The following is a 23,699-nucleotide window of genomic DNA, read 5'->3' as shown; positions in this document are numbered from 1 at the left end:
GGGTACTTGTTTTGTATTCCCCTCGTCACTCCCATACTTGCAATACGTGGAAGATGGTTTTGGAGTAAAGATGATGCACCAAAATTCAAGTCTTCATTTTCTTACCTGGTATTTCTTCTCCTTCATATCTGGATATCTTACACTTTCTTGATACCTTTTTTTTTTTGATACTACTGATAGCACATCCACAGCATGCAACTCTAAGTCTGTGTATGTACAGCTTAAAGGCTTAAAACCATGGTCCTGGCTAATTCAGAAGTTTCACAGCCCCAGTGTAAGAAGCCAGTCAGCTAACTAAAGTACAAAGGTTAAATAATTCAAACTGCACTGCAACAAGCTGAACAGCTGAAGTAATCCACTGAATGCTGATATGGGGAGTGTCCTGATTATGAGAGTCAGCTTGTGCTCCCCAGAAAAATAGCAGAGGCAGAAGATGGGTGAGCCAGACAAGAGCTTGTCAGAAGCACTGTTATAGTAGAACTGCTCCTGTAAATGCAAGGAGATGAGCCAGCTGAGTAAAGGCCTAATCAAAGCTGTTCATGGACTTCACAGATGTGGTATAAAATGGCCTTGTTGGTGATTTCTTAGCTGCTTGCAATTTTACCACATCCACTCCTGCCAAGCTCACTGTCAGTATTCACACTGCACACTAGCCTTCAAATAATTTAAAAACAAAATGCACAGAGCAGTAGCCAGTAGTGGAGGAACCCAAAGATGTGTTACTCAATGCTCTGTGGGGTGAGGAGTGCCAGGCTCTTGGATTTGGAAGTATGGCTCACTTGTTTGTTCGTGGGTTTAACCAAAATTGCTTTCAGCTTTTCAGCTTGCCAACAGTCCCCCTCGCAACAGAGCACACACAGTCACACCAGGACACATACAGTTCTGTGATAGGAAGGTGAATTCTTCATTGTGAAGGGGACAATATATGTCAAACCACACTTTATGCCCTTTTCTAATCTCCTTTGCACTAGGTTGTGATACAGATGCTCAGAAATTGTTATGTCTTTCTTTCAGTACAAAAGGACCTGTGTTTCCCATTTGCATCAATCTCTAAGATGTGCCATGTCTTCTACTGTCTTTGTAATAGGAGCAGAGAGAAACATGGTCACACTACACTATCCATCCTTGGCTTGTAGGCAGCCTCTAGCAAGCATTTGCCAGTTGTGTGCTCAAGAGCAAGACACCATGGCTTAAAGGAATATAAAGTGTGTATATGAATATATATTTTTTTATAATTGTGTTTGAGCTCTTGGCTCTCTCCTGGTGCAGCAAAGAGTCTAGGCTATTTTTTAGAAATATTCTCCATTAGGCAGCTGCTTCTTTTTTGAATTGAAGTCAAATTGAAGTCAGGATGACTGAGCTGCCTGCTGTAATTTCCCAAAAAACTCAATTGCACAACCAAAGTGATGCAAGAGACTTCCTCTCCTCTTTTCCCTGAATTCACTTGCTGGACTTTTCCAGGCCGTATCGGTTCGTGGAACGCTGGCAACGACGACTCACCGAACGCGACGGACGACGCCGCGGATGAGATCATGGATCGCATCGTCAAGTCCGCCACCCAAGTGCCAAGCCAGCGAGCGGTGCCTAGAGAGAGGAAACGGTCACGAGCAAATAGGAAGTCATGTGAGTATAAATATAAATTGCTCCAAGTAAAGGAACGTGCAAATATTTATGTATATCGGTGTAGGAACCAGGCCTTCGGTAGGCAGACGTGCACTGGGAGTGGCTTGAGTGTGTGCTGATGATTGGCTTATGTTCCTCTTACTATTGTTTAATCAGTCTTGTATGCAGTGGGTGACTCTGTCTTCTACAGAACTTGAAATGTCCTTAGCAGAATAAGAAGAACAATTTATGGTGATTTATGGCAGTGCTTATGCATAACTAGAGAGTTCAGATCAGGACCTCAGATGGAGACTGCTTAAAATGCTGTAACCTACTGTGAACTGGCATAAAGATTAATAGTTGTGTCTGTAGCTGAACTTATTCATAAAGCAAAAAATAGTTTGAGATATTTCGCCTTTTAAAATCTTTCTCTCTCGTGCTGTATGCTATCTTTCCGCAGCCCTGAAAACAAAATGTCTACTGCTGCTTGGCTGCAAAGTGGTTATAGAGGAGTTTAACTTCCACTGGGAAGAAAAGGTAGCACATTTATAAGGTGGTCTTTCAATGGCATAGTGTGGCCTTGGGAATGCGCTGCGGCACCCAAGTTGGATGAGTTTGGTTTCATGGTTTAGTAAATCCAGTGTTTAAGAGGTGATGAACTTTCTGGGTTTGTTTGTTTTTTCCTTATGTGCAGAAACTAGTGCAAATACTGTGAGAAGGAAAACTACCCAAATAACGTAAGATTTTAGTTTAAAGTCATTAACCATATGTGGCTTTTTGACTACCTTTCCATCCATTTTTTTAGCATTTCTGGGAAGTTAGGACAAAGAGGAGACAACAACAGTGAGTGAAAAATGACACAGATTTTCTTTCTTGTGGAGTTGTTCTAACATAACGGGTGATCAAAAACATTTGGTATTTGCTATAAATTAGCATGTGCTGAAAGCATATTCACTTTCCCCAACATGCTAAAAAAGGAACTTATGCATGTGGCAAGAGCAGAGGCAAAGTGGACACTCTGGTTAGATGAGCCAGTCTCTAAACAAAGAAAATGAGCTGACACTGGATTGTCTGTCTTACCTTCTGTCATGCACTGTGCCTTACCTCTTTCTGGCATCACCTGCTGCTACCCAGTTCCCCACACAGTTTTGGCATTCTGCACGTGCTGACTGCTGCAGTTGGCTTGTGCAAATCAAATAAATCCCCTGTATGTTTGCCTATTTCCATGCTTTATCCCTATTTCTGTGGTTTATCCCATATTGAAGTATCTCCTCTGTTGGCAACACCGTCTTCATACACACATATACCAAAACCTCTTATTCCTAGTTTTTGCCAGATACCTTTTTTCCCTAGGAAGCACTTGCTGCAGAAGCAACAATACAGGATAATGATAATAAAAATACTATATTATTTTTCAAGTGAACTGTTCTTTTATACTCAGTAAAAGCATTAACGAGGATTAAACATTCAGTAAATGTTTAGGCTGGGACTGATTTCCATTGTAATTAATCATGATAGAATCCAGCTCTAGTGCTTGTTTGTTCTTCAAGATCTGGATGAGACTCTTAAGTGGATTAAAAGACAGTTTCAAAACAAACATAAAGTTCAGTAGTTTAATGTCCCTTTTAGCTGACGTGTGCAGAAGCGTGGAAGGAGAATATCCTAACTGAACTATTTCACTCTGATAGATAGTCAATATACTTGGATGATGAATTAATTAAGTAGTTTATCTTTAAAATACACTCAGCTGGACTGATAATATGACATCTCCAGGAAATGAAGAGAGATCAGCTCTTGCTAATGCATGATGTGAGTTAAATGAGCAGAAGATATTCCAGTTAGAAACACATAAACATGTAAGATAGTAGATTTTTAGACATATCTCAATGATTTAGATTAGCAGACACTACGATATTTATTACCTGTAGAGCAAAGAGACCCTATTATCTGATAGGTTTGATTCATCACCTTCAGACTCCCACACACACCCATCTTTTGGCTTTTGCCATGAGCTTGGTATTCAATCTTTTCAGGAACATCAAAGAGAAACTCACTTGAAAGGAATTATTTTCCCTGTGCATCATGTTGCATATGTCTCATTGCTTTCAGTGCACAACTGGAAAACTTGTCAGGCTTACTTAGCATTCAGCAAAGATTTTAGTGAGCATGAACTGACACACATGGTGTTTAGCAAAATCAGAAACCCAAAATATTTATATGCAGTTGCACTGTGAACATTTGCTGTTGTTCCAGCAGAAGGTTCTCACGGGCAAGGGATTTTTTTCTCATAAAAAAGACAGTGAAATGTGAAGTAAAAAAAAAGGAAAAAATCACTAATTAATCAAGTCCTTTATGGCTAGGGGAAAGCAGAAATAGGTTTATGGAAAATGTTAAATTATTATTAAATTGTTGCAATAGGAAAATGAGACATCTTGATGCATTCATTTGAAGCATTTTACCTTTTGTGGTTGTTGACCAGTGTGACTGTATCTGGTATGGAGAAAGCTTGGTTAGGGCATAATGATGTAGAAAAGTTTGAAAGCTCAGGGTAATCATCAGAACTATAAAATTGGAGGAGGAATAAGGAAGGGAGTCATCCAGCAAAAGACAGATGGAAATGTCTGTATCTGTTGGTTGAAGATAGAAAGGGTCACTGATAAATTAAGATATGAATAGTAGGAAGGAATTTGTTCAGTGGGAGCTGAAGTGAATGACAGAAATCTAAGGTACATGATAAATGCATAACAACTGAGTTCCTGTGATGATCTGGAGAGATTCTGTGCTAAACCTTTACACAGTGGAAGATTTTCAGGATAAAAGTTTTTCAGGATTGACATTTAGAAGTACAGTAATCAACTAGAAGTCACTGCCTTAGGACAGGTGTTCAGTGACCTGCCTACCAGATACACTAGAGTGGCATTATATCTGAGAAAATAACATTGCAGTGGTATTTGTTCATCAGAAAGCCACAGGATTGAATGAGCCACAGAAACTGAAATGCTCTGTGACCCCCTCAAGGTAATCGTTCAAAGACAGCTTCTGAGGAAGTTGCCATGGGAAGCTTCTGCTGTGGTTTTTTGGGTTTTTTTTTTTTCCCCCTCTTATATTTATATTCTGTGTGGAAAAAAAATAGGCTTCAGTCACCAGAGATGTCAGTTCAGCATGTTTTAAAACCATAAAAATTAAGTTGAAAATATATTGTTTCTGTTCTTGCAGTCTAAGGGCAGCTTCCTCTGAGAAGGTTTTCTATAACATTATAGGGACATGTTCAACTTAGCAATGAAATAAAGATTATATAATTAGGATTGTCTGGTTCTCCAGTAGGTTTAGAAAAGCCTTCACAAATGGTGCCATAACAAACAATGAGTGCAAAGGAAAGTTAGGATAAAAAAGTTTTAGGAATCACTCTACTTGATATTCCAAATTTCATGAAGACTAGCGGTATCATCCATAAGATACAATGTTTTACTTACATATATTTAATAAAGAGCCTCCCCAAAACTCCATAATAGAAAAGAGGAAGATACTACTGTTTTTTTCTTGGCCACGCTCTCTATTTAAATATAGATCCCTTAAGGGAAAATCAGTCTTCTCAGGATTAGGCTCTTGCTGTGGTGCCATCTCTGTGTTGGTCTCATTGAACTGGATGGATCTGTCACAGGAGAATGGTACAATTCCTATGAGTCAGCATCAGGAAAAATCACTCCAGTTTATTAAACATGAATAAGCATATGGAAGATACTTGCACTGATTCTAGCCTATGCTGGGCAACACTTGTGCATGCTTAGAAATTGAGAGCAACACTTGTGAATTCCTTAGAAATAAATAGCCAAACAGGGCTATTTATTTATAAGGAAAAAGCTCTTTAAAAATGGGTTGACTGTGCAGCACTGTTTGGATCTAGATCTTCACCTGACCCTGGATGATGAGCTATAGTGTAGGGCCTGGGTGTGATTGGTATTTGATGATGAGTAGCACAGTGATGGTTTTATCAGGTGCTGCTGGAGACACTGCATGGGGATGGCACAGAGTGAGAGGCTTGTTTTCCCACACATTCTTTTATCTCAGAGTGGCTCTGTCTGTGTGCACACACTCCTATTACTCTTAGATTTTATTAAAATTTAAAATCTGCTTTAGATTTGAGTTAGAAAAGAGGGTTTGGAACGCATAATAATTTAATTACAATTTAATTTCATATTTATGTGAGATAAACAAACTGATTTGTGATGTTTAAAAAAGAGAGAGTTGATAATGCCTTGTTCTTTTATCAGGCTTTGAAATCATGTGCTAGCTTAATATTGACAGACCTTTGAGGTGTGGAAGCATCTCATAAGGATTTATGATTTATTTGTGTAATGGCTTGCAGGGAGTGACAAATACAAATCATGATGCAGAAATGGGTCTGAGGTGCCACTTGAGTAGGTGGTGGAGATAGGAATTGAGTCAAGTTTATCTGAATTCTAGGCAAGTATACTCAGGGCTGGTGGATTAAATTTAACTACAGAACATCCTAGGTCAAGTGTTTCATACCGTAAAAATGAAATAGGAATCAGCCTGGTGTCATCAGGTGCTAAAATGTGGGAAAGAGCTGTGCCAAAGGACCAGGCTTGGAGACCAGCTTTAGACTAGTTTTAGTGTCACATGCAGTGCTGCTTTGGAATAAGCATGTTGTAAGCAAACAAAGTACTACATGAGACACTATTTGAATCCAAACAGTGCATTTATTTTTTGTTGAGCATTTGTAGGGTGCATTATTTAACTTTTTCTTCATATTTTCTTTGTTATTTTCATTATTTTTCAGTTTCATGTCTCTTCGCTTACTTTTTCTGGCTTTGAAAATACACAGAAGTGCCAAAATACCAGGAGGGAGACTGTTCTTCTGGTATTTATAGCCTGACTAAAAACAGGAGTTAATGGAAATTATACTTTAAAAAAATGAAAACCTTGCAAGAAGAAAGACTATATAAAATGCTTTAAAGGCAAACAACATCACTTTGAATTTGCAATTAATTATTTAGGATTTGAGTAGCTGGATCCTATCAGGAGTTTGAGTATGGGGCAGAGTAATCTAGTTAGTGATGCATATTGTGGAGCCATTCTTTGCATTTAGAAAAAGTAAATGTATGACTGATGGTATTCAGTATCAAAGTCTGTTTGTCCCTACACAAAGTACTGAGCCTTCAAAAGGCCAGTACATGGTTTAAAGAAATGGAATTATTGAATAAAAATAGAATGTGAGATAAAGCACTTTGAGCTCTGGCAGCTGGAAGGTTATCTCCATTAGATGCCAAGACAGCTTGAGTCTTGGATGCCTTTTAAGTAATACATTCTTCCATCCTTAAGATGGCAAGATCTTTGCAGAAGTAGGAGAATGAACTCCCATGATTTACAATAAATAAAAACAAAACCAATGAATTTAAAATATTAATTGCACTTCATGAATTAATAATAAATGCAGTTGAGCACAGTAAGCTCTAGAAATTGAAGTATCTGATTAGGGAGAGGTCTCTGTAGTCCCCTGTTTCATCTATGCCAGATGCTAACATCAACAGCTGTAGGAGAGCAAACAGGAGAGGCAGAATCATAGAAGCACAGAATCATTCAGGTTGGAAGAGACCTCCAAGTTTATCAAGTCCAGCCTTTGCCCAAGTACCACCATACCTGCCATTCTGCTGCATAACCATTAGGCATTAGTTGTGTAACCCATGGAACTTGCCATGAGTTTTGATAGCTATAAATTTATTTAACTCTTGAGGCTGAATAGCTGGTTCCATGTTTTCAGTTTTGTCCCTTGTAATTGATGGCATACATAATTGTGATTGTTGATGTCAATACCATTTCTGAGTTGGCACACATTTATTTATAAGTGTTCAGTTTCTGCTTTGCAATGTGTATTATGGAGTTTTTCAATAGCTTTCTTTTAAGATACATGATTTTGACAGATAGGGGTAGACATTCTGTTTATTATATGTTCAAATGTATAGTGCCTATATATTTTGTTGGCAGTCTCCATGATTTTCAGACCATATCTCTCATACCTCAGGGTTTGTTCAAGAGTTTTTGCCTGATCCTAGCACTGTAGAGGGAACTTGCAATCGTCCTGTACAATTCTATATCATGTAGCCTTCAAAACAAAAGGGTTTTTGAAAGGCTGGTTTAAATATCTGTTTAAAAAATGGCTTGTAAAAGAGGCTTAAATTCATTTTCCACTCACTATTTTAGAGGAATCTATGAGTCATTTCTAAAATGAGTATTATTCTGATAGAAATTATGCATTTTGGGGCTCCTAGGCTCAAACTTTCTGATTGAAACAGTTGGTTTTTTTAATAGAGGTCACATAACAAATTATCCTAGCCTGCACCAGTATGTGCATTCCTTAACTTTGTGTTAGATTTCTGTACCACTATTAGAGATTTTGTGGACTGTAGTATTTGCTTAAAACTGGGCAGCATTGTTGTAATTCATCACCTGAAAAAGGGGCGAGAAGTCATTGCAGTGATGCGGGAAGTCAGAATTAAATATGCAATGCTTACAAAAACTACATATCTTTTATCCCTGTTTATTTCACTTCACAGGGAGAAGAGAGGTAGGAACACTATACATTCACATGCACATGTACATTACAAGCCAAGCACAGAGGGTGTGGTGCAGGAACAAGGAGAAAACTGCTGCTGTGATGGGTGGTCCCGGGTGGTTTTAGAGTAGCTGTCACCTCATGGGACTAAGTGCCTGTCCAGGTGAAGCCAGTGTCCCCCCAGGATCTGACAGCATAGGCAGACCATCCTTGTGCTGTGTCTCCAACATTGGGAGAACCAAATGCAACTTCCCATGGGCTTCTAAACAAGGACTTACAAGTGCTGGAATCTCTCTGGCTATCTCTTCTTAGCCATGCGGCACTTCCTTAATTTTGGGAGAGAACAAGCTGAAGGTAGTGCAGGGGAAACTGCAGGAGATGAGCAGCTGATAAAGAGCAGGTGCTATTAGTATTATATGTAGAAAAAAAAGCTGTTCCTGTTCCCTGATCACAGCATATTGGCATTGACATTTTCTATATAAATACCATTATGCTACACAGTTTTCCTACTTTTTCAACTGTAGTTCTGTAGGAAGAAGAAATAACTTTACTCCATTTGTTTGCATCTTACAGGACATACAAATTGTTTTCACTTTTCCCAGTTTGTCATTCACTGCTTCAGTGAATTCATCTATATTGTCCTCTGATTTCAATTTAATTTATATCTTTTACAGGTAAAGGTTTTTGAATTCTTATCACAGGATTCATTCCCAAAGTAGGATAACTAAGTTTTAAGTGTCTAAAAAAATGGGGATAGTTGATTTGCACACCATTAATCCAAAGTCGATAGGATATGTATTTTGTTCTCTTTCTCTCAGTATTAAAGTAAGTTGCAAATGTTTCTCCGGTCAGTAATTTGTTCCTTATCTTCATCATCCTTCCTTCCTGAAAGATTGTGTCTTTCAGCATCCTAGTAAGAACTCGGCGGCACTGAGTTGCTGGCTGACAAAATCACTGAGTTCTTCTGGAAAGCACCTCATCTGAGAACGAGAGAAGGCAGAGAGGTACAGGGCAGCTTTCACGCTGCTTTTCTAAAGAAGTGCAGCAAACAAACACCATCTCCTGTGTGGCTTTCCAGAGCAGGGCGCTGCCACAGCTGCCAAAGGGAGCCCTCTGCTGCCACCAAGGAGATTAGCAGGGAGGCGGGAAGGCAGGGATTTGCTTGGACACGAGTATCAGAAGTGTTTGGAGGGAAGTCTCTCTTAGAAGAAGAACAAAAATGTTTCACAAAAAGCTATTTTGCATTTATCTTACTCTAGCACTGCATCCAAGATACACACACACACACACATATATATATAGATAGATAGATATAGATATAGACATAGACATAGATAGATATATAGATATAGATATAGATGATATAGATATAGATATATAGATATAGATATAGATGATATATATAGATATAGATATAGATATAGATATAGATATAGATATAGATATAGATGATATAGATATAGATATAGATATAGATAGATATAGATAGAGATAGATATAGATATAGATATAGATATAGATATAGATATAGATATAGATATAGATATAGATATAGATATAGATATAGATATATGTGGCTTTTTCAAGGAAGAATAACACCATCTGTTTAGTGAATTTACAAGATTGTTTTGATCACAGTTCTTTTTCATCTAATTGGCTCATAGAGAGGATGCCTTTTACTGTTTTATTCCCCAGTGTGGATTCCTAATGGGAATAATTAATTTGCATTCTGCAGAGTCCAGGTGCTCGAGTTTGGTCACACTCCTCTGCCAAGTCACTCTCCCAGAGACATCACTGTGTTCAGAGCCTGATAAATACCCTTAGTGGGTCATTTTAAAATTCCAAATGAAAGGTAAAGGCTGCAGGCCTTAAGCACTCCCAGTAGATTATTTACGTTTTGTATCCCATCTCCTGTGTTTTTCCAACCTGTGCATGTTTAATGCATAGTCTGGTCTTGAAAACAGTGTACAGTGACTCCGTCATGACTCACTATATACTCAGTCATGCAGCCCTACTCTTGATGCTTTACCTATTATTAGTGGAATCACTTCTGACTGGTGAAGTTAAGTGGGAGAAATTATGAAAGAGGTGGCAGCAGGATTGCTTTTAGTAATAACTCTTCATATTGAAATTCATGTAAATTAAGGAGGTTTTGTCACAGAAGGCTTTCAAGGAAGGAGTTAAATCTTCTTTTCTGCCCTACTGTTGGGATTGTGTAAATGATGATCTGTGAAATACATAAAGTTGGAAACTTTAACAGTCTCAACTACATGTTAAATATTACTTTGAAAACACATATGCTCTTCATATGCAGCCCAGGTTCTCTAAAGCAGTGTTACTTTTTGTTCCCTATAATATAAGCCACCTGGAGATGAAAAAAGCAAATTTAGCTTTCCTTATAAAGTGCCAGTTTGTCCTTTCCTACTCCTTTTTATGTCACAGCCACCATAAGTAACACCCAAAGGTGGTTGTGACCTGCTAGATTTCTTTTTAGGTGAGACTTGTGCCCTCTATGAAGTGCTGACAGGACTCAAAGCAAAGCTACAGAATAATAATGCATAATAATGTGTTGTTTCTGAGAGTTTTCTGTGTGGCTGACCCAGAGACCACATTTTAGTTGTCTGTACTTCTTCAGAGAAGTGTGTGATACATAAAAATTCACCTACAAATCTCTGTAAGAAAATCACCACACAAAATGTTACAGCATTTCTATTAAGCATTTAGGCTTACTCATATTAAGCAATGAAATATGCACAGTTAAACATAACTTATATGGACAGTGGCATAAAAATATGACAAGGATTAAAAAAACAAAATATGAGCAAGGCTGTATGGATTGAACTGTTGAGTTGCAAATTGCCATTGCTGGACTGACTGTAATAAAGTCCAAGACAATGTGTTAAATGTAAATATATGAAAACATAGACTTAAGAAGGCAAGCTAGATGTGGATAGGTAACAGAAAAAAAACCCTGAGATAAATTAAATGAAAAGAGCTGATGGAGCTGCCACATCTTTGTAGCAGGAATGGCACTCATTCTGTGACTGCCTGAGCAGGAAAATGGTCACACCTATTCTGCCTTACGAGTGACTCACACAAATGTAGACACACATGCCAAAAGCCATTGCAAATGCAGGATTAAATGGCACCAGCCAGATTGATCATTACTCTTTGTTGAATCTTAAAATAAAATTTAAAAAAAGTATAGAGAGAGGAAATGAGAAGTGCTATCTATTTGCTTTTTAAAGAAACAACCAAACCCTAGATAATTCTGTTCTCTGATGAAGAGAGTGAAGCTATGCTTCAGTAATTACTCTTTTTAAAAACTTTTCCAGCATAATGCAAAGGCTATGTGTCTCTGTAGATTTTGACCCTACAGACAGAGTCAAATTCATTGAGTTCATCCTAAGCACACTGCATTCTGCCAGAATATCAAATAGAATTCTAGATTTCATGATTAATAAAGAATATCATACCCTCTAACCCCAGAAAAACAACATTTAGTTTCCTGGTTATGGGATCTCAGCAGGCTTCACTTGTGACAAGAGTAAAAGTTATTTTCTCTCTGTCTTATGTTTCTTTAGCAAATGTTTTAGAAATTGCTGAAAAGAACCTAAAAGGTCATTTGAAAGTCTTATTTTTATTGTCACTGCCTCCAAAATGCATTCCATAACTCAGTTTAATGTGATCTGCAGCAGGCCAAGAGTTTTACAAGCCAAGATATTATGTCTAGTCCAGTTAGAAACATGACAAAGTTCAGTGAAGCAGGGAGAGTGAAGACCAAGGTTGAGAAATGTAATTTTGCCTTGTCTATAAAACATGGAAGGAAAATATCTCCCTGCATTCAGTTTTGATGACAGAACATGTTCTTGACCTAAGGTAGAGGAACCCTACCAAACTTTAGGAGGAAACAGACAAATGACTGAGGACATCTGTGTAACAGAATGTCAAGACAAGGTTCACCCACCTCCCAGAGCAGTTTTGCTCCTGTAGATAACTTGGCCTTCTCCTGGTTTCATCACCCACAAGCCTTTATATTCAGCAAATCAGTGCAGAGGATAGTGGGGCTGGAACTTGTGTTTCTGTGTGTGCTATGCTGCACCCATCCACTGTATCTTCAAATGAGAAAATGTACTGTAATTTCTACATAGTAGATAGAATTTTTATACAAAGAGACCCTTTATTAAACTACTTTAAACTCCCTAAGTACATAATACTTCAAACACCAGGTGGCTTCATTTGTGTCATACTGGCCTGTTACATTATAGGGTTAAGAATTCCCTCATTTGAGTCAGCTGTTATCCTTCCAGTTGCCTACTGATGGTGGACAGCTTTAATCTTGCCAGTTGCCACAGTATATTGCAGTATTTGGCCCCACGTGCTTAGTTTATACAAGTCAGCAGCCATCAGTTTTTATGGGAATCGTTCTGTCACTGAAAATATTCTTCACATTTTTGCTTTTTATTATTTTCTTGACAATCTCATTATGACCACCAAAGTTCTGCATTGTTTAGAGCTCTTTCTTTGTCCTCTTTTTTTTCTTTTTTTCCTGCTGGAAATTTCCTGCTTAATACCTTAAGTCCCTGTAATATTTTAAACCCAAGTTGTCATTCTCTATATTAAAGGAGAGCTAAGTTAGAACCTAGGATTGTTTTGTTTAATTAAAGCTGTGTATGTCCCAGCAATTCAGTGAGCATTGCCATTCCTACTTGTTTTGCAGTGGCACAAAAAATACAAGTGTGGGGTTGGTCTCCAGATTTCTTGTGTGAATCGTACAGCAAGCGCAGGAAAGGGCACTCGACTTTATCACCTGCTACGTACAGGATTTCTTTCCTTCAGTCATCAAAGGGTTAATACAAAAGGATGTCAGTCTAATACTTGAGTATGTTTGATAGGTAGGCATCTGGAGATTCAGGGACTTATCTTGTTTAACATGAAGAAGACTACTTGCTTTTCCCTGAAGATGGTTTTTACCATGGTATTTTAACTCCTAATTATGGTTTCTGAATATAAACTCCTGTAGTTTACTTCAAAGAAACCTATATATTATTGCAGATCCATTTGGCTTTTCCTAGTAAACTAGTCATTCTCTTACTCAGGCTGATGGAGGAATTTAGCAACTGTGTTCTGTTTGGTAGAATTTACAGAGGCCCTCATTCTCCTTTCAGTGGTTAGACAGTCTCAGCTCAATTATTTGTGCAGTAGCAATTGTACTGACCTAAAAAAGGTTGTTCCAGATTTATCTTCTCATAAATAAGAGCAGAATTTAGCTTAGTCCAATACCTAACCAGTGTTAGCAGAGTACATCAGTTCCTGTGAAATGTTTACAAACAGGAATAACAATTTGTTCTCTTCCTGTCTGACAAGAAAAAAATAGCTTTGTTTTACAGTAGTTACTCACTTTGAAAATGTGAGTGACTGACTGACTGACTGTGGTCTGAGAGAGTTGGGGATATGTGTGAGAGCAGTCCTGAATGCATTTGGTTTGACACTTCCACAGAAGTGTCAAAAATGTGGAAATTCATTCCACAGTTGGTTTTCCAGTTTACTTTCGCATCAATGGGAAGATGAAATGTCATCTAGACAGCCACCCTGGGAAAGTTTGGTCCCCTGTATTTTTTAGCTTGACACTATTGTCTGGTGGCCAAACAAGTTATGGTCCATGTTTGGCTGTTGATGTTACAGAAGGCAAAGAAAAAAAGTGCTCAGGGGAGAGGCAGTGTAGGCAGATAAGCAGGTGAAATACAAAGGGAAATCCTTGGGTTTAATATGACAGAAATGTTCCTACTGCAGCTTTCTTGGATTTTTTCTTCCACTCCACTCCTCATACTGTTAATTTTGATATAGAAATAAGCATTGGGTGATTCACTGAGACCTTAAGATCCTAAGGTATTCCACAGCATATGTCTAGAAATTACCACTTGTCACCGTGGACATTTTGAATATCAAATTTGAGAAGCCAGAAAGAGTGCCAGTGATAAAAACTGACTCAAAAGTCCTGTTGGCTGTTCTTTACCAAGGAGATCAAAGCATTTTCTGAAGTTTATTTCTCTCCTGGTAGTACTTTTTTGGTCTTTCTTAAACTTAGTTTTGGCAGTTTCATTTAACCTTGCAGTGCTTTAAGCTAAGTGTTGGTAAACTTGGGAGATGTTGCTGATCAGTACTGTAGGAAAAACTGAGTATCCTAAAAGGCTGTCATGCAGCCCCTGGTGGTGTTTAATAATACAAATAACCTATGAGAAAGGAGTGAGCTGTGGAAAAAAAGTTTTCAAGTAAGGGTTGGATAATGGAGGAACTAGAAATGTGGCATTCCCAGCACATTTGATTAACCTCAGTATCTGATGAAAGTGGTTTGATAATCAGAAATAGACTCCATTCATTCAACCTGCATGGTATCAAATGTTCAGATATGCCATATTCTTCCTTTATCTTATCCCCTTGTTTTCTATGCCAGTCCATTCCCTTCTCTCACTCCTGTTCAGCCCTTGAGTGTGACCACCCAGTTTCAGTTACATGGACTAAATATCTCACTAAATGAGAGATCTTAATTGTGCTAAATGATGTAAGAACTCCTTGACCACTCTTTGCAATTGGTTTCTCTAAGATTAGTTTCCTCTAGAGTTCGTTGTTTCTAGGCTCCAAATATATTCTGTTCAATATTAAGTCACTGTTAATGCTTTGCATGAAGCTTGAACTTCTCAATGTGCATTTTTTACTTGAGGAACATTAAAGTGTGAACACCTCACTTGTGTCTTGAATTAAAGCCCATCCACCTGAAAATCAAAGCACCTGTAAAACTAGGAGGACACTGATGCTCGATGTGTGCAGTCACACAGTCACTTGATTCTGAATAAAAAAGACAATCACAAATTTTGAAACTTTTGTCAGGGCTAATGTTCAGAACACTCTATGGAAAATTAAGAAACAAGATTTTGGCTTAGATTTATCATTTAAATTCAGCTAAAATGCTGCAGACCCTTGCTAAACCCTTGCTAAATTGCAAGGGTTGAGTACCCCGAGGGTTAACAGACTGCCAATAGCAAAGAGGGCACAAATAGCACTAGGATGGGGGAACATTACAAAAGAAAGGGGAGCATGTATGAAAACAGTAGGTTTAATGATTTTAATCAACTATAAAGTAGTCAATTATATAATCTCTTAACTTTGGGGAGGGAGAGAGTTTTACGAATTAAAAGATTCTCAAAGGATTTAATAGTGATAAATTCAATAGATCCCTATAAAGATCCCGAAGCTCTTTTAAAAAATTCTTATGAAATTATTAAATAATAGGGCAGATGATACTTGCTATGGACTGGAAATCCAATTTCAGAGAAAAATTTCAGAGAAAAAAAATTCTTAAAAATCTGGGATATTTTTCCTTAAAACTTTTTGTTGACTAAATGTCAAATCACAAATGTATTTTTGCCTGTTTGGAGTTGCTGTTGATGCTCCCATGAGTTTGCCATAGGGCATTACTCAGTGTTTCTGAACTTGAGGCCCTAAACAGATAGCAACTTTTGATTTGATTGAGCTTGCATGTTAAGAGGGGATTTTACAGCTGAAAGTCTTTTGTAATTACTGATTCTAACTGTTTGCATTTTCTTTGTTGTTTTTTTGCTTTGTTTTGTTTTGTTTGGGTTTTTTTTGTTTTTTTCTGCTTTTGGGATTCACGACTGTGCAGTGAGAAGGACACTAAAGAGTGGGCTAACACCAGAAGAAGCCAAAGCACTGGGCCTCATCAGCACTTCTGAGATGCAGGTTTGACATCCCAGAGGTGGCCACAAGAAGAGCCGATCATCTGAAGCACACAGGCTGACAACCCTTCAGCGTGGCATTGGACTGCCAGCCTCCTCTGCTGCTCCCAACATCCCTTCCTCTGTTAGTTCAATTTTAATAAGCAACAAAAAGCAAAACCCCACATCCAGTGCAGAAGAAGGGTGTGCCACAGCTCAGCATGACATCCAGACGGTAACTGAGGAAGCATTTGAGTGTTCCTAAGTGAAAGCACATGGCTTCTTCTTCTCATGGTGTGTTGATGTGGGTAGCAGGGGGCTCTCTAAGTTATCTGTCATTGTGTGAGCTGTGTTTACTTTGGCTTTCCTTGTGCCCTGTTTTAGTCATTGTAAATGTATGGTGTTTTGTCAATGCAAGGAACAGTCCTTAAAGAGGCAAAATAATTCCTGTTACAGCAACCCAAATTTCCCTCAAGCAGATTCATTAAGCAAAGATGCACAGTCTGTGCAACCCTGTGGTTTGTTGGGTATTTTATTATTTTGCCTCCAAAGAATGTAAAAATGTATGTGTACCTTTGTATGTGTACAGAATGAATGTGTGGACATGTGTGCATGTATCTGTACATATGCAGTCATGGTGTGAAATCATGCTTTTGCTGAAGCCAGCTGGACCATGATTTTCACTGTGGGGCCTTACTGTTCCACCTGGACAGGAGGAAAAGAATGTCTTTTTTGCAGGAACTCAGTGTTGTTCAGTGTGATTCACCCTGTGGGGCAGGCCATAGCCTGCAATACAAGTGGAGAGTTTAGGATCCTGAATTCATGTGTGTTAGTGCACACCCATACTGTACATAGCAGCATGCACACAGAGGAGAGAGCACAGTTCCCCCCTCTTGTTGAGCTGTGGTTGTACTCTGCATTTGTACAGTTTCAGAGAGATCTACGTCAACAATTTTACATACTCGATAAATGCATTTGGATGCTAAGATCAAGAAGTTTTGTTCACTTGCCTGTGCCCTTCATGCTGCTTTTCTCTGCTGCAAGATAATGTGGTGGTGATTTTATTTCAGTTTAATGGATCTGAATATGAAATAGCCCTGCTAAAAAGCCTGCTGTGTTTTTGCTGTTCTTTACTGGTTTTTTGTGATTATCCTTGATACCAGTGGAGTGGGTACCACAGTAAACAACTCCAGTATATTTGCCCTTATGTCACAGTTTTATAACTGACTTTTATAACTGCCCTCAGCATGTTTGAAGAACCTTCAGTCAACTCATCTGCCTTTAAGTGGAGGACATGTACAGCAGTGAAGATGAATTGAACAGTCACCCCAGCCAGTGCTGAAGTATTTTAAAAAGAACTGCAAACAACAATAACATAAAGGGAACTTTTTAAGCCAAAGTCTGTATATGTCCAAAAGATCCTCAAGGATGCACAAGATTGTCTCTTTCCATTGCCTTAGCCTTTAAGATTAAGGGTATGTCTGCACAGCAGTAACAAATGAGACTTTCTTCACACTGGTTAACTGGGGAACTGCAGCAGTTTAGTCATGGTAACAGGGTTCCATTTTGGCTGCAAAACATGCTTGGAAAATAGAGTTAAATAATAGTCTATGCTGGGGTCCTAATGCCATAGCAGTGTTGCTTCTGGCACCCAGGCTAGGTCAGGTACTTAGGTTGCTCTACTCTGCTCCCTTTAAGGACAGGATAATCAGTGGAGATTGTTCAAGAGAGTTGAACCAAACCAATAAACCTCTGAAACCCTGGTCATCCATCACGTTGCATTGAGCACAGCATCCAAGTGATGGCAGAGCCAGGTAGCTGGCAGCACTGCAGGGAGACCTGCGGCTGAACATCCTACCTATGCTGTCCCCCCTCTTGATTGTAACATTTCATTCTTTGTCTGCTGATGCCTTGAATCTCCCATGGAATGAAAAGTCACTAATGAGCAATGGTTCTTAAGAACAGCATTGAGTTTGATGTGTTTTTCACCTCAACTTGTTAAAAAACCGATTTTACAAGTGGACAGGAGGCAGTAGTTGGGTAATCAATACAATATGTTGTGTATTTGAAGGCTATGGAAAGGAAGAAGCTGGTTAGGAAACAGAAGTGGCATATAACTAATTTCACTGTAAAACAGGCAAGACCTATGAGTATCTGGATTTTAAAGTGGATCTTTTTGTGCCGCTCGCCACTATGGATTTTTAAAATCTTGCTCAAGGATGCTTAGAACAAAGAACTGAAGGTAATGGGGGTTCGTGGAGGTGTTTGAAGTCTGAAACAAGAGGAAGACACCCTGATTGTAAATGGTCATGTTGAACTGTCCTACTTGCTAAGTGATAAAAAAACCAAAAATGCAACAAAGTACATTTATGCTGTCAGAGATCCTATATTTTATTGGAGGGAGAAAATCAAACAAGTCCTTAAAAATTAATATTTTAATTAGAATGTGCTGAATGTGCAAAAGTGGTGGCCACTTGGCTGTTGGTGGCCACTTTCTAACAGGGAACAAATTTGTGTTTCATTTTAGCATAGTAAAGCATCTGTCTCTGAGACATACCATAGCTGGTGAATTACTAATGGTTGGGCAGATGTATTTTCCAAATTGTGCAAAAATTGTGCAAAACTTCAAGGAAGGAGAACAGTAAATATGAGGAATAATCTAAGTTGGGATAGGTTCTGTGGAAAAAAAAGGTGGTTTCTTTCAGATTCTCTGGATGTATCTAACATGTGAAGCAGATTCTGCCTTTTCTGTTCTTCCATGGCATTTGTTTTTCTGTTTGTGCTCTCTATCTGTAAAACTGATAGCAACTTTTCTGAGGAAAAACATGGTCTTGTTTATGCACTAGTATACAGTCAGATAAATTCCACTGTCCTCACCATTTATTGCAACAAGATCACCAGACAGAGTGTAGCACAGTAGCTACAGGAGAGATTTCCATTTTGGTTCCTGATAAAAAACACCGACGAGTCTGTAAGGAGGCAGTATTTCCTCCAGGGTGCCAGCATGCCCTGACTGTGGGAAAAACATTTGGTCTCCTTCATCTAACTGGTGGATTCCAGATGAAGTGGAGAAATTCATTATATCTGTATGCCTCCCTCTGTCTGGTGAGATTATAACCTTCAGGATTTGAGCTGCTGCCTGCCCTTCCATCATTGGAAGAGCTCACCATAAGGATGTAACACTTGTTTTAAGAACAGTTTTGTGTGAGATATGGATTGGTTTCTGACAAATATAAAAATCTTGGATACACAGTGTAGTAACACATGTTCCCATTTCTCACTCAGAGATCCATGAAGGCTGTTTTTAAACACTTGCAGCCATAATAACTACCTCTCTTCCCTTTCCGATAGATACAGTCAGCTGCAAATGCAGTGCCCAGAGCACTGTGTCTGCTTGACTGCCTCCATAATGCCTTCCTGATTTGGATGCTGAGGTAAGCTTTAGCACATGAAATAACCTCCAAAGGGAAGCTATCCTAATTTTCTTTCATCTCACTTGATGTTTAAAAGCAGACTGCATGATAATACTTTCTATAATCTTACTCCAGTTGGAGACAATGCTCAGTAGCAGCTGCAGTGAAGAAACCCCCAGGGAATGCTTGTGTGCCACACTCGAGAGTAAAAGATCCCTCACAAAAGTTAAATTCATCACTCTTCACTTTTCAGTCAGGCCAGGCACCAGATTCATGGATTCCAGATGTTTTATAGCCCCTTGGCTGCTATGTATGACCTTTCTGTTTGATAGCTCCTTGTCCATAATCCAAAATCAACAAAAAAAAGGTGGTTTAATGAGGGTCTTTCTTTCTCCCTCAAATACTGGAAGTAGCTTCAAACATGGTTTTAAAAATACATTTCTTTTTCTCTTTTGACACCCTTTTTTAGTGAACCTTTGCAGTGGTTAATCCTGTCAGCAAAATAACACATCAGTTTTGTAGATAGACATCTATTATGCCAAATGGCTTTAGCATAATAGATACTCACATGTCAATATAAAGATATGAGTTATTGTCCTAATTTAACAAAAATTTTGAGTCAATCATGATGTGAGTGAACAGCAAGGGCCTCCTGTAAGGTTCCACAGGACAGCACCTTAAATCCCTGGTGTGCTGCACTCTAAATGTACCCTGGCCAAGACTAAAAGCTATTGAGAAGTTACATTTGAGGACTTCAACAACCACCCCAACCCCCAGGGGCACAATGCCGTTGTAGGTGCAGCAATGGTTCCTTTTGTCAGGCATCTGCCCTGCAGCAGCCTCCCTGGGGATGTAACCACAGCAAGTGGCTGTCCAAAATGTGAGGCTGAGGGCAGTAGTCTGTGTTCAGGTTCACTGTGCAGCTGTGGTTATTGCAATGGTTTGATTTCACAGGGATGAAATGGAAACAAGGTGCCAGCCCACCAGTTTCACATCCTTCATCCTTCTTCCTTCCACTGCAGCTCATGGACAGGCACACGCACTGCCTGCCTCTATCCAGAGGATGCACAGGGACACAGTGTTAGGCAGAAGCAGGAGCATATTCCTCTCTCCTTTTCACTCCTGTACCTCACTGCACATGTTCCAATCCTCCCATTACCTTCGAGGGAGGCTCAGTGGGCACTGGTGGGCAGCCTGACCCTGGGACACAGTCGGATGGTGGCTCTGTGCTTGCAGCAGCAGGATGCAAGAAACACTTGTTTAAGCTGTAAGGGATACGAATGTTGATGTTCCTCTGGAGGAAAAACTGCCAGGTACTTACAGGCTCTGAAAGAAAATAAACTGAGTGGTTTTGAATGAGAAAATGCTTGGTTGTAGGCAGCCATTGAAAACCATTCACAAACATTTGAACAGCATGTAAGGCCTACCTTCCTTTGCTTCGACTGGGGCAGCAACTAGCTCAATTGGCATTTCAGATGTGAAAGATGTGAAACCCCAGGAAGTTTTTGGCAAGCAGTTTAATAGTTACATAGCAAGGCTTTCAGAGATGTATAGTTTGATGTTTATGCAGAAAAAAAAAAAAATTCTAATTAGTCCCATTTCACATTGAGTGGCAGATAAAGATATATTTTGTTTAATCACGATCTAATACAGAGGCTTCTGTGAAAGAAAAGGTTTATTTGTAGCATTGGATACATTTCTCCTTTTTAAAGACTGTCTTTGCGCATATAGTGTCCTTTTTTTGTGAGCTGGGAATTGTAAAAAAATGTAAAGTAGAAGAAGACGTGTTTCTTAGACAAAGGAGAAATACTGTAAAATTGTGTAAATGTCACTACTCATGTTTTTCCATGTTCTGTGTAGCATAGTGTAAAATAGGCTCTCCAGCAGTGTTATTCTGTGAATTGTAATTTAAAAACAAGCCATGCATGGTCAGAGATATTATCTACAGGTCCTTTTGGTTGAGTTTTTGGTTTTGTTTGTTGTTTTCTCATTTTAGGTGAATTCATTCTATGTTAAAGTTAATTGTCCATGAAAATGCATTTTTGTTTCTGTTGTATTTCATAAAGAACTTGAATTACGCTTTTAAGATTTTATTACACACGAAACTCACCTACCATTTGTATTGATCCTTCAGAAGCTGTGTCACGTTTAGTGTAAACTAGGGGGGATTTTATTTTTATCTGCCTCTTTTCCCCCCACTCTTCCCACTTAACTGTCTGGAAAGATCCAATCACACCCTATTTTTTTTTTTCTGTGCCATGCAGGGTCAATATGGAAAACTGACCGCAGACCAGTGTCCAAAAGTTCTTGATATAAGTAGTTAAAAAGCTCACCTCTACAGCATTATGTAAACACATCTTGCAATAAAGCTTTATAAAGCACTGACTGGGCTGGTTCTGGTTTTGTTGATGAAGCCAATCATGGGAGCTTGGGTGGAAAATGGATGGGAAGAGGGGATCATGAAGTATTTTTCCTCATATCCTCCATGCACCTGCAATGCCATCATGTGGACACCAAAACAGCTATCAATAAGGCATCTGAGTGGCCTGATCATAAAAAGCTGATCTTTTACGCCTCGTTCCACAGTTTGAGCCTAATTCCTAATCTTGAGTGAGGAAAGTGAAAATGTATCTCTGGTTCTCCAGGCTTTCAGTACTCCAACCCTACAAATCCTCACTTTAACATACATGGGACTGCCATCATCTTGGAGTTGGTTCCTGCCTAAAAAATATTCTGTGCACAGAGCACACAGCATACAGGTATGGGATTTACAGAAGCAAACATCAATAAGAGGAAAGACAACCTCTATGTGAGGAAGCTTTTCACATTGCCTCTGTATCAAGGTGTGAAACACTGTCCCTGGATGAACTTCAGAGCTGTAAAGGTGGTCTGTAAACAAGACTTGCCTTCAACTTGGCTGAAATACTTTTCATGCATCATTGTGGAATGAATTATTCTGGTGGCTGCCTATGAGCATGCCTGGAGAGGCAGTGGTCTTGAGGTTTCTCTCTTTGCTCGTCTCTGATGCTTTCTTTTACTGCTATTTCCCAGCACTGGAGAGAGGCTGAGTTGACAAACGTGACATCCCTGCCCCAACAGAAGTTGAGCTGAGCTCTGCCCGAGGGCTCAATGACTATGGTGACAAGTGACTTGTAGGAACTCAAAATGCTTACACTTCCACTGCTAGTCCTGAGAAAAAGCAACTCACAATTGCTTTTTTGAGTTGCACGTGTAATGAGGTCAAAATATATTATTCAAAGACAGCTGCACATGTTCATAGCAGCACCCTGGAAAATAAAGTAGGTTGACAGAGAGTCTGAGAATTCTCACCTATGGTTCTGAGATTGTAGGAGCTGATATACAAGGCTAGGTATGTAAGCCTTCCTCCTTTTTAATTAGTTTTTAAAGTTATTTCAAATTAAAAGGTGCTTTTTGGGATATGGCTGCATCCCTGAAAGGGCTGCTTAGCATTCCAGATGCACTGGTGTAAAGTCTAGAGGATGAAAGGCTACTAGCCAGAAATGTGGTAATGCTTTTTAAAATAAATATATAAACCAAGTTTATTGGCCAGACACTTTTCTTTTCTATCACAGCATATCCATTAGCAGTTCTGAATTCCAGATGTGCAGTGACAATGCGTACATATATTTCTCAGACCTGGTGCCCAGTCAGAACTCATTTGTTGTCACAGAGACGCCTCTGGCCTGTAGTCAGGGAATGAGTAAGTATGCAGATTATCCATCAGAAAGCTTCATGCCCTGGTTTATAAACCCTTCAAAACAGTTTGAGAACACACAAATAAAATTTAAAAAAAAATATTTTTTCCTATCATAACTTCTCCAAGTTTTCTGATAGGAATGCAGTTTGGAAAAGGGAGAGGGCTGTTCTCAAAGCTTCACCTCTTGCAAGTTTCTTTGCAGGAAATGAAGAATGATGCCTGTATTGGCATCGCTCTGATGAGATGGACCTCTGCTGGGAAATCCCAAAAGGAACACAGCCTATGTGAAGTGTCATGCCAGTGAGGGCCTCTCCCCAGCTTTTTCTGTGTGAATTTTGAGTAGGAGCAGGACTCACCCATCTGAAGAGGTATTCTGCTCAAAAATACCGATTCTCAGTTTCCGAGATTCAGAGTCCAGTTCTCTCTGACACCAGCCTCTCTCCCACTGCTGCACCAAGCTTGCTCTCTTGCTTGAGCCAATTCCAGAGCCTGCAATTTGTTATGTAGCTGCAAAACACTGTGGAGCATGTCACTGAACAGGCGATGTGTACAAGCACTGGGGAGGGTGAGACTCTTTCAGTGTCCAGGGCACATCCATGGGCATATCCTGCTCTATAATTGGTGTTATAATGAGCAGAAATGCTTTAAGCATGTGCCAA

General features: G+C 39.1%; 1 protein-coding gene across 5 annotated transcripts in view; it reads left to right on the top strand.

Annotated features, from left to right (window-relative positions):
- Positions 1 to 21,703, top strand: part of FHOD3 (formin homology 2 domain containing 3) — a 373,180-nt gene extending 351,477 nt beyond the window's left edge. For 4 of the 5 annotated variants that reach the window (XM_059856914.1, XM_059856904.1, XM_059856877.1 and 1 more), the window contains 2 exons: positions 1,462 to 1,623; positions 15,858 to 21,703. In XM_059856914.1, coding sequence (XP_059712897.1) covers positions 1,462 to 1,623; positions 15,858 to 15,940 — 245 coding nt within the window. In that variant the 3' untranslated portion in view covers positions 15,941 to 21,703. Of the gene's footprint in view, positions 1 to 1,461; positions 1,624 to 2,407; positions 2,446 to 15,857 lie in introns of all 5 variants that reach the window. The other variant, XM_059856895.1, reaches the window with a different exon arrangement.
- The last annotated feature ends 1,996 nt before the right edge of the window (positions 21,704 to 23,699 follow it).

The sequence above is a fragment of the Haemorhous mexicanus genome, chromosome 1 (assembly GCF_027477595.1).
Source record: "Haemorhous mexicanus isolate bHaeMex1 chromosome 1, bHaeMex1.pri, whole genome shotgun sequence".
Taxonomy (NCBI): Eukaryota; Metazoa; Chordata; class Aves; order Passeriformes; family Fringillidae; genus Haemorhous; species Haemorhous mexicanus.
The sequence above is the reverse complement of the archived record's forward strand: the minus strand, read 5'-3'. Positions and strand labels throughout refer to the sequence as shown.